The 14,248-nt window shown below is 36.1% G+C and overlaps 3 protein-coding genes across 3 annotated transcripts; 2 read left to right on the forward strand and 1 right to left on the reverse strand.

The window, feature by feature from the left end:
- Positions 1 to 877: 877 nt before the first annotated feature.
- On the reverse strand, positions 878 to 2,537 carry LOC128559008 (E3 ubiquitin-protein ligase XIAP-like). Its single transcript, XM_053549682.1, has 2 exons — positions 1,698 to 2,537; positions 878 to 1,341 (listed from the first exon to the last, which is right to left on the reverse strand). Exons 1-2 carry the CDS (start codon positions 2,323 to 2,325, stop codon positions 1,145 to 1,147), a joined length of 825 nt encoding a protein of 274 aa, XP_053405657.1. The 5' UTR covers positions 2,326 to 2,537; the 3' UTR covers positions 878 to 1,144.
- Positions 2,538 to 10,391: 7,854 nt separating this feature from the next.
- LOC128558868 (uncharacterized protein K02A2.6-like) lies at positions 10,392 to 11,156 on the forward strand. Its single transcript, XM_053549099.1, has one exon. The coding sequence runs from the start codon at positions 10,392 to 10,394 to the stop codon at positions 11,154 to 11,156; it is 765 nt and encodes a 254-aa protein (XP_053405074.1).
- Positions 11,157 to 11,912: 756 nt separating this feature from the next.
- LOC128558869 (uncharacterized protein K02A2.6-like) lies at positions 11,913 to 12,593 on the forward strand. Its single transcript, XM_053549100.1, has one exon. The coding sequence runs from the start codon at positions 11,913 to 11,915 to the stop codon at positions 12,591 to 12,593; it is 681 nt and encodes a 226-aa protein (XP_053405075.1).
- Positions 12,594 to 14,248: the final 1,655 nt, after the last annotated feature.

Raw genomic sequence — 14,248 nt, forward strand, 5'->3', positions numbered from 1 at the left:
TGTTGGAAACTTAAATGTTTTTAATGTTCTTGTCAAAAAACAGCAGGTCCAATTGTAAAACAATTTTACACAAGTGTTTCTTGGATATTTGGCGTGTTATATCAGGTTTAAAAAGATGCCCATGCCCATGTGTGTGACATAATATATAATAGGCTAATATTTAAGACACTTTGAATGTCTTCTTCTCTGAATCCATGATAGTCAGAGCCTTGATATTTATATAAACCTAACTCTGTAGTTGTAGTTGTACCATTACGCTATGAAAACACTCTTGAAGCTTTTCACACAGGTGAGCGCTTTAGGGTCAGTGACCCTCTTGTTACGAACTAGATGACAGAATTACACTTTTGAGAACGTTGAAAGTAAGCGCGCTTTTGTCCCTCCTATGAAGCATAATAATTTAATTTTCTACATCTTACGTCCATAGAATCTAGAAATCTAATTGATTAGACGACAAAATGCCGTATTCAATTAATAGTTGTCAGTCTTATCCTTTTTTTGATGGGACAGAGGTCGCTAGACGTTACTCATTCCGTCAAGCGGACAGTATGAAAGTGCTACCGTACACGTAGTGTACACAATGTGCACTAAATAGTGGAAAACCAAAACCTCAAGGGGTTTTGTCATATACTTTCCTAACAAAACACTCATTTCAGTATTGTTTGATATGGAAATACTGCATTATCGGGTATTATCTTGACAATTTGGTCTTCAGTAAAGTGGGCCTGTTCGGTTCTATATAGTTTTCCCTCCTGAGAGATGGAAAAATTACCGCTATATGTTTCAGGGGACATAAAACATTATTTTCAATTTCTGAAAATCATACTGTTAAATAGTCATAACCTCTTGACTATTTTTTAAATAAAACAAGTCTGCATTCTTCTTTAAACCAGATCCTTTATTTCTAGCGACAATAAATATGTATATCACAGAACTAAAATATCATATTACATGCTTATTCAATAAAAATCAATAAAGTAAAAAAAAATAAACAAATAAAATGATAATACTGAAAGTCATCCGAACTGTTACATATTAGCTGTCTTTTAAAAGTTGTAAAAAAAATCCTCTTTAAACAAAATAATGATCAGTCAGATTGCTGAACACTCCCAGTTTCTTTGTCCTCATGCAGGACTACAGTGACTCAAGATTGGTTCACCCTCACTGTCCTTTGCAATACTGTTCTACAAATTGCACATTTTCTCAAAGATTTTGAACATTCTATACAAGACATCAAATGTCCGCATGGAAGAAATACAACACAGGCGTCATTGTCCAAGCAAATCTTGCATGTTATAAGATCCTTTAGTCTACGGTTTTCTTCCAGTAATCTTTGTTTTTCTGGAAAAAAAATAAAAAAGATCTATTACATTTTTGCTTAATTAATGTCAATGGAACGAGATATGTTGGCTATAATTATAAATAGAAATCAACAAAAATCATGTGAGAAAGAGAAGTCAATTTACCATATTTAAGAAATATTCCATTATCTGTATCTGATTCACACAACCAGTGCAATGCAAAGTTTGCAAAGATTATCTTGCAAGGATATATTGAAATCAATCGAGAGATGGCAGCGTTCGATATTTGGTACAAGGAGGCTATAGCTTTTGACCGACATAATAAAAATACCTGTAATCTAGAGATAATTTGATATTTTAGTATGCCTTAGACACATTGCGAATATGGTTACAAACCTGCAGAGTAAAATCCTGCTTTAGCTAAAACTTGCGGCTCCAACCCATGCCGCTCTGGCCATTGGGAAGATGATGCTAGCCGTTCACTTAACAGAGCGTAGTCTGAATATTTAGGTCTGGAACCACTAATTCTTGGATAAAGTTCTACCTTTAGTCCAGTGTCATTTGACTGTCCAGCAGTATGCGAGGATTTGGTATAGCTACCTTTATCACTTTCAGAATCAGAGTTTTTAAAATTAAAATGTACAGATTGTGTTTCACTCAATGTTTTCCCACACTCTGATGTAAAATACGAGCCTTTCGAATAATTTGGTACAGTTTTCAATCTGTTATCTCCATGAATTGTAATGTTAGTAGTATCCCCACCACATATATATCTGCAATGCGGGGAAAGCCGTCGGTGAACTTCAAATGCGGTCTCGTCCGCAGGCCAGAATTCAATTTTCAGTCCACAACAAAAGCAAGCAACTTCTTCTCCTGAGCCGGTGTAATAGAATCCTGCCTTAGGGAATCGTAGGAGTATCGGCCTCACAGCCGAGTCTGGAGGAAACGTCATAAACGAATATAACCTCGTCCACTCATTTATCATAGCTGTACAATGTATATCTTCCGTCGGCAAACATTCCATTTTAAAAGATTTCGTTAAGTAAACGGTTTGCTCTAGATACAGTACTGATGTTATTGGTGGTAGTACAGTATCATATACCTATGTTAAACCTAACCCTAACCTCTAGTCAGTGTATTGTACGCTCAGTGTACTACCTATAGTCATATTCGATACTGCATGTATGATTAACGTAAGTAAACCAGCTATATGCCTTATATATAGGGATAGCATCAAATCTCACGCATTTCATGTCGTGTCACGTATCTGCTGTAGGTTTCCAGAGCTCCGCCTACAGGTGCCAGGGAACGCCCATTAAACCAATGAGTCATTCTATACATCGTCACCTCAACGCAACAAAGTCGTATCTCTATATAAATTTATAATAAGATATGACTTTGTTGCGTTGAGCTGACGACATAGAGCGTGACGTCACACATTCCGTCTAACCTCTATACTAGGAACTGATAACTAGCCGATTTTGGATAATTGTACATACACTAAAACATAGTCCCGCGGAGGACGGTAAATTTTCAGAATCTACTTATTTTTTGCATGTTGTTACAAGAAATGTGCGTAATTGTGATTACTTAAACTTTTTAAACCGTTATCGTTCTCTGATTCTTGTCATAGAATTATTTTTTGACAAAAAGGAAAATCTACTTTCACTTTCCTATACTGTAGAATTGCAGCGCAATTATGGTATATTAAATATGGATCGGGAGACTTAGATATCATAAGATCAATGTCCTAAACGTTTAAATGATGCACAAATAGAGTGCTTAAGTCATGTCATCAAGAAGGAATACTGTGTGGCCTGATATACCAGCTGGCACCCCATGCCAATGTACATGTATATCATATTCTGTTCAAAGTATTAATAACCAAACACTTACTCTAAGTTTACATATCAAGGGTTCAACGCAACAAGGGCGTATCTACATATAATTATTATATGTAGATACGCCCTTTTTGCGTTGAACCCTCGATATTGCAGTTCTGGTAGTCTAGTCCTTCCCTTGGTGCACCACTGACAGTTAGACCAAAGAGAGAATAATTTCTCTGCTATTGCTAACTGGAAATGCTAAAAAGTACTTGTTGTTTGTATGAATCATGGTGTAATACTGACAGAATTTCAGTTTTCAACACCACTATCATGAGTGAAAAACAACCACCTTTGTAAATTCCAGTTTTATTTGTACATATATTAAAGTTCATACACACTATTTTGCAGTCTATTTTTTATCAATTAATAGGCCTACTAAACATGGGGAACATATCAAACAAATACACTTCAGGATACATATAAAATCCTAAGCACGGACAACTTCAATACAATATAATTATTAATGGAAGTATTTGCTGGTCAATAGTAAAAAAAAGGCTAAGTCATGAATACTGACTGGCAAGCCATTCAATAAGTGGTATATAACATGACTTTAGACATTAATATTAACTATTATTCTCAAATATTAGACATGTCATTTGAGGGGGTGTTAATTGATGATGAAAACGAGGCCAATTACTTAGTTTATCATCAGAATGATTACCGATAATTGTTGATGTTTTTTTTTTTTCACTTTCAACACTGGTGCTGATTGTGTCCATATTTTGGGACACTTTTCAAAATAATTATTTTTCGGGATAACAGATTGCTACAGTCTTCCATTTTTAATTATTTAGAAATAAGTCCTGTTTCTTTGAGTCATATGAAGTTATGACGTCTACAGCATCACAATTTATGAGATAGAATTGGAGGTCCACTAAAGTCTGAGCAGGTCTACTAGATTTTAGCAGTTGGTGAACCTGCTGGCAACTGCTGAAAAAAGTTAAGGTTCAGGCCTGATTAGGCAGTTAATTGGCGATAATAAGGTTACTAAACACTGAAATGTTCTGACACCTACTAAAAAAAAATTAAAAAAAAAAAAAAATTCCCTACCTACCGACCCCCATTTTTTTCAGCATGTTACAGGAAACAAACATATTTTTTTTTTATGCCTTAGTAATGGACCTTTAATAGGATATTGTGCTCAACAACAAAATTTATAACAATAAATTAAAGCATCAATCTCTTAAGTTTTCTATGGCAAAATGCTTGAAACACTTTCTAAATGTGCTGTGTTATGAAAAATATTATAAGATCAAATGTACATACATGAAGAATATGTGTTAATATTTGGAAGTGTAAATCGACAAATTGGAGGTAATAAGGTGGACAAGTTCCAGGTCAGGATTCGAACCTGAGACCTCCCCATGACATATAAACTTCTATGTCTGGGGTGCTCTAACCAACTGAGCTACCTGTCACCGACTGTCCTCACCGAGAAATAAATTCTGAGATTTTTTACAATTTTGAAGCAAGCTGAGAAATCTTTATTGAATATGATTTTTACTATTCCGATAAACTCGTACTAATTATCAACTGTTTATTCAAGAAAAAATATCAATTAACAAAAAAAGAATACAATACAAAGTGTGCATCTGGTATTTAGCCTTTTAGGTCTGGTATTTAGCCTTTTAGGTCTGGACCATTTCTGACCAGACTGTACATTTAGCTTTACTGGACTACATCAAACTGATACTTTGGAAATTAGTCCTGCAAAAAATAAAAAAAAATGTATGACTGACATTATTTCAATTTATATTTACGCTGAATTTGAAAATGGTGCGTTCAATATTTTGTACATTCGTTTAATGAAATGATGTACATGTACAGCTCAGTAGGTAGCGCGTAGATCTACAGATCGAGAGTTCGATCCTTGGGCGGGGCTAATGTTCTTTGCGACTATTTGATAAACAATATTTGTGTCTATCAGCATTGAGCGTCTCGTGAACTGTCAAATGTCATATAGGCCTCACACAGTTGAAAATAGTGAAAAAAGTAACCGGTTGACAGGTATTTTTGTCCAGCTCTGCAAGTAATACTTGAAACTGAGTACAGAATGCAAGTGGCCATTTGTCTCTATCCATTCCCCTAACATTTTAAGGCCAGTTGGAGATATGGCTAATTTGGGCTGAAATGTCATGTATTTTCGCGGGCTGAAATGATCTTTCAGGTGGCTTGTGGATTTAAAAATCTATGCTTTGTATGAAGTTTACTATGTATTTTATTTCTTCTTCAAGTAAGATGTAAACCGGTCTCTTTTTATTTTCATGTCTGCATCTCGTAAGATATCGGAAGCCGTCTGACTTGGCCACATCGCTCGGAAGTCTGAAGTACTAGAAAAAACCGCCATCTGCTACCTGAGTGCGAACAAAGCAAGCTTCCGGTTTTTCAACGAACTGACAGCATTGACCCGAAAAGTTATAAATATGATTACTTAATTACTGTCTTGGCCGCGGATTGTGCACTTTTTTTAAACAAAATATTTTAAATGCAGCGTACTTTTGATTTCACAGACCTAATCAATGTGCCTGAGTGTTCATAGTAATTTAACGGACGCATCATATATGTAATACGGCAGCCTAAATAAATCCGAATATCATTATGAAGTATTGGTCTTATTTGAACATGTAAGCATGTAATAAACAAAATTCGTTTATCTTCACCAACTAGCATAAGAAGATTTGTTTGTTTTCAGTGAGGACTGTGTCCCCGTGAAATTATTACGTCCGACGTATAACCGCCCATCGTGCATAAACAGTGTTATGACCTTTTTGCTATAAATTATTTCTTAAACAAATCCTTTAACGAACATCTCAGACCAGAACATTAATTTGGAATTTCAAAACTTCCATAATATAAATACTTATACAGAATAATATGTTGAAGCAGTGTGTGACTTATTTTTTTACAAATAAATAAACATGTTAAAGTCGATATTCTTGTTTAATAATATCTGAAGTTTTTTTTCACCCACTTAACATACATTTAGTTTACACTGGTCTGAATGTGTTGTAGATGTGACACGGACTTAAAATACATGGTGTATCCTTCTGTAATATGCTTTGAAATTCACTTCAAGAAACACACCAGGAACTGTGTTAAACTTACCTTCCCATGCTTCTAAATCATTATTTTGATACACCATCATTATATGCGTGACACGACCGCGCAGACTTACATTCAATATGCGACATGTCAAACACACATACGGACATATGTTTTAAGTTCATCAAGTTTAAGAAGCCAGTTGGAAGAATAACACAGTCGAGAATAGGGTTCATGTTGCCGTCATGCAACCGCCGACTTTACACCATAGGCCAAAGACATATTGCATACCATGTACTTCAGGCAGGTAAGAGCGTCTCACGCATCTTCAGATGCCTGGAGTGCACGGTACGCAGTATATGTCTTTTAACACCTTTTCATTTCATAATCACAGTCATTGTTTTCTTCAAGACTCCGATTGAATACATTGTGTATATGGCCTTTACAGGCTCAATTAAACCGAGGTTGAAATGTTCGCTGTTTGCTTTTGTTTTTAGTGCTCTCGAAAGATTCCCTTATTTCATTTCAGAATTTATTACTTCACAACAGCAGATGTTAAGTGCTTTTGGCGGTCGTAAAACGTTGCCTCGTAGTTTATTTCAGTGTTGTTATACTTCCTCATCCCTCACCAGGATCACTGATTTCATGACATTTAGATTTGAAACTGAATACCTCTTAAGCCGGTGCTAAGGGGCGTGGACAGTGTTGCTTTTTCTATTACTGCCCATGAACAGAATTCAACTGAGTTTGCAATTTTCGCTGTTTCCTTTTGCTCTCAGTTTGATTTAATCATATTTTATTGCTTCTGAATACATAATACATAGCACATATACATAATAAGTAACAAAAGCAAATGGGTTGGGCTACAAGTTATTGCAACATTAGAAGTCAGCCCTTCCCAAGTACGTAACTTTGTGTAACAGTATTTGATAACCTTCCCATGATGCTTTGTATGTCGTACGTAATACATCGATATTGCGCATGCGATGTTGAGTCAGTTTAGTGTATGCGAGCGGCTTGAGTAAATCTATTTTCATATATACGATATTTGTTGTTAATCATATAATGCAGAGATTAACTCTTTAAACATGGTGTCAGATGTAAATGGACTAAATACATGCTTATGAGACAATGCTAAGTTAATCATCCGATTCAGAGGACTACTATTACTTATCTCAGCAGTGAATTAAGGGGACGCATATTGCTACATTCACAGTTCATACAGAAATGCGGAAGGGGTGCATATTCAAGAAATCGATGGTGGGAAAATAAAAAACATATTCCTAAACTGATATAATACTGATGGACACCTGTAATATTCAGTATTTTGTGGATAAGGATGTGGTACTATGAATGTAACAGGAAAACAGAGGTCTTTGTGAAAGTACATTCAACACAAAATATTATGCTTTTGTATAAGGAAAAAACAGGTTTTTTACGATAACAGTGTTCCAAATAATGTTGAAGGGATGAGATTTTCTTTCTAACACACCAGGTTTGCTTAAACATGTAAAAATTTAACGCCACGTCATTTCAGCTCGGGATGGACGCCATATTTCTCATTGATAAAAATGTAAACAAAAAAAATCAGAGTGGGATTAGCATTGCAAGGGCATAACATGACATTCTACACAATGAATACCTTAGAACAGATATCTAAGATGCTACACAGGTCAGGCGGGTTACATGCATAATGGCGAATTCATCTTGAAAAGGTGGTTAATTTTAGTTTATTTACATGGTTTTTAATTTTCCCACGACTTCTCGGCGATTCACTGCAAATGTATTACTGCGCCGGACGAAAGGTAACTCTAATAAACAACGGGAGACAACTTAGGTGTCAGCACGTGTACGATTTTTAAAAAAAACATGTCGACGATTATAATTTCTTATCAAATAATGAATCCTATTCAGATATTCGTCTTTAATATTAGAAAATTATTAATTTCTGTGGACATTTTTCAAAAAATATTACTAACATTGGACTACTTTGCGCATCAAACTGGTTTCCGCTTCAGTTGTGAGGCACTTCCGTTATACTTTTTGACAACAATAACAAAACACAAAATGAATCAATAAAGTCACTTATAAACCGACTGCTACTTAAATCAGTGTAAGTAAAGTTGTTGTTACAACATTATACATGTTCGTTACGTTATGAGATAAAGTTTATCTTGAACAGCATAATCCATTAATTACGTTTAGATGATATTGCATTTACAACTTATTTGACCCCATTTTTTTACGTGAATGACAGCATTTTCGTGCAACTCGTGCAAACAGAGTTATGAAAAGTATGGTGGAGAATTCAAGGACAAATTATAAATGACATTAAAGTGAGGATAACTGTATATTCGTCCAGTTTTGATCATTGACATGCCTGCTGTGTATTAGTAACTTTTGTGAACAAGATTAGAATATGTTACTTTTCCACATATACACATTGATTCGACCTCTCAACCAAATTTCATACCTTATTTTAGGGATTTTTAAGACAATACATTTTCAAAAGTTTGTTCAATGTGTTTTGATATTTAAGTGCATTGTAGTTCATGAATACCAAGTTAAAAATTAATAATGGCAACATTTCTAGGCCCTTATTGTAAGCCACTAGACTTCTGTAACGATAAATGTTTAATGTATTAAGGGGAATATACTCTTTTAGTTTTGGAATGTGGCATTCCTTGACCACCGTATCTTTTCTTATGCACTACTTTGTAAACAAACTAAATAATGTGTTTTAGCTTACATATGCGAAATGAAAAGCAAGACAGTGACCATATTTCACATTCTTTCTCTAAATTAGAATCTGTAGGACATTGATAAATGTTTGGACAAGGTGAAGCACTATTATTTTCGCACCAAAAAGTCTTAATTGTTGACTTTGAATGTACACAATAAGTCTTATGTAATTCAACAATAACTTTCTTCTTTCAGTTTTCTCATTTTTATTTTAGTGAGCAATCATTTGTGTACTTATAATAGTTGAAACAGTATCCATTTCATGTACCAAAACCTTGTACTTTTTTGCAGGTAAATTTTATCATACCCCACCCACTTTTTTCTAATTTCAAAGTATGCGTCCCCTTAAGTAATTAACCATGAGCGCTAATGAGGAAGCACCGGCGGCTGCAGACGCACCGTCTCATAGCTCTACGGCTGTGCCTTCGCTGATACCCTTTCCACAGAAACTGGATATGGACGGTAATGTAGCTACTAATTGGAAAAAGTTCAAACGCTCTTGGACTAACTATGAGAAAGCAGCCGGACTTATACATAAATCAAAGGACTTAAGAACAGCTACATTTCTTACGTGCATAGGACCAGACGCGATGGATGTCTTTGATGGGTTTGATTTTGCAGACGACTCACAAAAGGATGATATCGATATTGTTTTGAATAAGTTTGAAACCTTCTGTGTCGGAAAAACAAATGTGACATATGAGCGATATGTTTTTCACACATCTTCTCAAAGTGAGTCAGAAACTTTTGACAGCTATTTGACGAAAGTGAGGAAGTTGTCTAAAACATGTAATTACGGAGCGTTAGAAAATGAGTTGATCAAGGACAGATTAGTATTGGGTATACGAGACAATGGATTGCGTAAACGCCTCTTACAAGAAGATAAATTAACTTTGGAAAAATGTATAGACATGTGCCGAGCTTCGGAAGCGTCGTCTACGAAAATACAGTCATTGAACAAAGGTGCATCTTTTCAGGAAGATATTCAGGTCGTAAAACCTAAACGGAAACCTACAGCAGATCGTAAGAAATCTTCAGCGAGGAAATCGAAGTGTAAATATTGTGGGAAATTTTGTGCTGCAGGAAATTGTCCCGCTTATGGGATCAGATGTCAAAAATGTGGAAAATTTAATCACTACGCTTCGGAGTGTCGTTCAATAACAAAATTTCAAAGGTCGCATGTGAAACAGTTTGACATACAGTCGGAGTCTGAAAGTGATGATGAAGTTTTGACAGTCAATTCCAGCGGAAAAGTTCAAGCTAAAATATTTGCAAACATGCTGCTCGTTAATCAACAGAAAACTGTCAAGTTTCAATTAGGAGTGGCGCAACAGCAAATATTATTTCTAGATCGTATGTACCGGATGAACTATTAGAACACACGCAGACAACTTTATCTATGTACAATAAATCAAAAATGAAATCCTGCGGAACGTGCGTATTACTGCTGAAAAATCCAAAAACTAGGAAACGCTACAAGGTGAAGTTTGTCGTAATTGAGAATGACAGCACACCGTTGTTAGGTTCACAAGCAATTCAGAAAATGAATTTAATTAAGATACAATATCACAACATTTGTCCCGTAGACTTGGAGAAAACGTCACCTCAATTAACCATGGATGAAATTGAAACAAAATTTGCGTCAGTATTTGAAGGTGAAGGTCAGTTTGAAAACCACTTACATTTGGAAATAGATGATACAGTCAAACCTGTGAAAATGCCTGTACGCAGAGTACCGGTAGCTATGAAAGAAAAATTGAAACGAGAGCTAAATCAACTTGAAAAAAGGGGAATAATTGCGAAAGTCGATACACCAACAGACTGGGTTTCGAGTTTAGTAGTTGTCAAGAAAGCCAATGGAAAACTTCGCATCTGCATAGATCCTAAACCATTGAATAAAGCCTTAAAGAGAAGTCACTATTTGTTACCTGTGGTGGAAGATCTGCTACCAGAGCTAAGTAACGCAAAAGTTTTCAGCAAGTGTGATGTCAAAAATGCATTTTGGCACGTGGTGCTCGATGAGAAATCTAGTTATCTCACAACATTTGAAACGCCATTTGCGCGATATCGTTGGTTGCAAATGCCATTTGGAATATCTCCAGCGCCAGAATACTTTCAGCAATTTCTTGAACAAAACTTAACAGTCTTTCGGGTATTAAGGCGATCGCTGATGACATTATAATTTATGGCAAAGGTGAAACCTACGAAGAGGCTTTGCGCGATCATGACAACAACATGCAGAAACTACTTGAAAGGTGTCAAGAACGAGGCATTAAGCTAAACAGGGACAAATTTCAGCTTCATAAAACTGAAATGCAATTTGTAGGACATTTACTCACGGACAAAGGAGTACAAGCAGATCCGTCGAAAATTGAAGCTATTACGAAAATGCCAAAGCCAACCGACAAAAAAGCTGTCCAACGGTTATTAGGTCTTGTCAACTACCTAGCAAAATTTCTCGATAAGCTTAGCGAGATGTGCAAACCGTTAAGACAACTTACGCGTAAAGATGTTGTGTTCAATTGGACACACGAACATGACGAAGCGTTTGACACAATCAAGCAGTCAGTGTGCAACGCGCCAGTATTACGCTACTATGATTCTAAACTTGAAACAGTAATACAGTGCGACTCTTCTGAAAGTGGACTCGGTGCAACATTACTGCAGGAGGGACAACCAGTTGCATATGCAAGTCGTGCACTCACACAAACAGAGCAAAACTATGCGCAGATCGAAAAAGAACTGCTAGCGGTGGTGTTTGCATTTGAGAAATTTCACCATTTCACATATGGTCGGAGAGTTTTTGTAGAAAGTGACCACAAACCACTTGAAATTATAAGTAAGAAACCGCTTTTTTCGGGCACCAAAGCGCCTCCAACGGATGCTACTGAAATTGCAGACTTATGACTATGAAATTTGCTATAAAAAGGGCAAACACATGTATATTTCTGATACGCTTTCAAGAGCCTACATAGCTAATGGATGTGCTACGCACCTGGAAGACGTACTGTTAACAGACTATGAGAAAGAGATAGAAGCTACATGTTTGTCAGATTATTTGGCAGTTTCGTCTGAAAGACAAACTAGAATCAAGCAAGCTATGCTCGAAGACCAGACATTGGTAAAGCTGATTGAGTGTATTAAGAATGGATGGAATAAAGCGCCGAGAGAAGTAAAGCCGTATTATTCTGTCCGGGATGAACTATCGGTAGATAACGGTATTATATTTCGCGGTGATAGATGCATCATACCAAAAAGTATGCGTAGAGAAATTCTAGATCAACTTCATTCGCATATTGGAATTGAAGGTTGTTTAAAACGCGCTCGTAGCTGTGTGTATTGGCCAAATATAACATCTCAAATTAAAGACTTCATAAGCAAATGTGACACGTGTCAATCATTAGAAAGAAAACAGAGTAAAGAACCGTTAATCAGTCACAGTATTCCTGACAGACCTTGGGCAAAAGTCGGAACTGACGTGTTTACGTTTGATGGCAATGACTATTTGGTAACTGTAGATTATTTCAGTAATTTCTTTGAAATAGATCGACTGTATGAAACAACGTCGAAGGAAATAGTCGCCAAGCTGAAACAGCATTTTGCAAGGCAGAACGTGTGATCTCAGATAACGCAAGTGTTTACAAATCAGAAAAGTTTAAATCATTTTCAAGGAAATGGGATTTTACGCATGTGACTTCATCTGCAAGGTATCCACAATCAAACGGAAAAGCTGAAAATGCAGTTAAGACTGCGAAACGTATTATGAAAAAAGCAAAACATTCGCACACAGACCCGATGCTAGCACTTTTAAATTTTAGGAATACACCTCAACAGGCTACAAGTTATAGTCCAGCTCAGCAGCTGATGAACAGAAAAACACGAACATTACTACCGGAGAGATCAAATCAGTTTCAGCCTAGCATACCGTCAAATGTTAAGGCTAAACTTCAGAAAAGCAAAGACAGACAAGCCTACTATTATAACAGGACTGCGAAGCCATTAGACTGTTTGCGAGCTGGTGATACGGTGAGAATACAGCCGAATGAAAGAAATAAAACTTGGGAAAAGGGAACTGTTGTCGAAAAACCACAAACGCGGTCTTACAACGTTCTGAGAGAAAATGGCACGGTAGTGAACCGAAATAGAAAACATCTCCGACGGACGAGTGAACTTTTCAATGAACAAAGGGAGGAGACTGTAGAGATAGATCCGAAAATAAACGACCAAGAGTTGTTGCCCCAGACAGATTCTCGAACTGAAACGGAATTGAAACCGCAAACAATCGGTCAGTCAGTGAATTCAGAAACACCTGCAACACCGTAACGCAGACAAGATCTGGTCGTATTGTACGAATGCCATTGAAGTATAAGGACTATCATTTAACTGATAAACGATGAATTCTTAATATTAACACGTATGCAAGTGTGATTGTTACTGACTCTGTAAATATTAATTTAGAAATCGTTTAGCAAAGAAACAAGTAATGACTTTAACTTTAATCATAAATACTTATTTAATTAAGCTATTCAGTTCAGTATTATCTTCTTTTCCGTAAAAGAGAAAAGATGTAACAGTATTTGATAACCTTCCCATGATGCTTTGTATGTCGTACGTAATACATCGATATTGCGCATGCGATGTTGAGTCAGTTTAGTGTATGCGAGCGGCTTGAGTAAATCTATTTTCATATATACGATATTTGTTGTTAATCATATAATGCAGAGATTAACTCTTTAAACACTTTGATAGCAAATGAAAAATGAACGATTGTATTAGTGTAATTAAGCATTCCTTATACAAAGATATTTGATAGTGATAATAACAACAAAGATCAAAGGATGAAGGTGAAGAAAAAGAAGAAGAAGAAGAAGGGAAATATTATGATGATGATATCAATGCAGTAACAAAATGATAACAATAATAGTGGTTATGATAAAAATTATACGAGGATGTAGTAACAAAATGATAACAATAATAGTTTTCATGATAATAATTACACGATGATGTAGTAACAAAATGATAACAATAATAGTATTTATGATAATAATTACACGATGGCCACGCTTGGAGAGGAAGTAGCTGTTCTGCTCACTTGCCAGTGGCGTTGCCGTGGTCTTCTAGCCCTCTGACATAGGTAGTGCGCCGTGCCGCCCTACGACACGTGACGCGTACTCATCTACCTACCTGCACTATGTGACACGTCCTAGATACAGTGCAGCGTTTCATAACTCATTCTAGTTACCTTCAGAGTTCGGCTGGGAGCTGTACACATTG

This window comes from Mercenaria mercenaria, chromosome 8 (genome assembly GCF_021730395.1).
Source record: "Mercenaria mercenaria strain notata chromosome 8, MADL_Memer_1, whole genome shotgun sequence".
Lineage (NCBI taxonomy): Eukaryota > Metazoa > Mollusca > Bivalvia > Venerida > Veneridae > Mercenaria > Mercenaria mercenaria.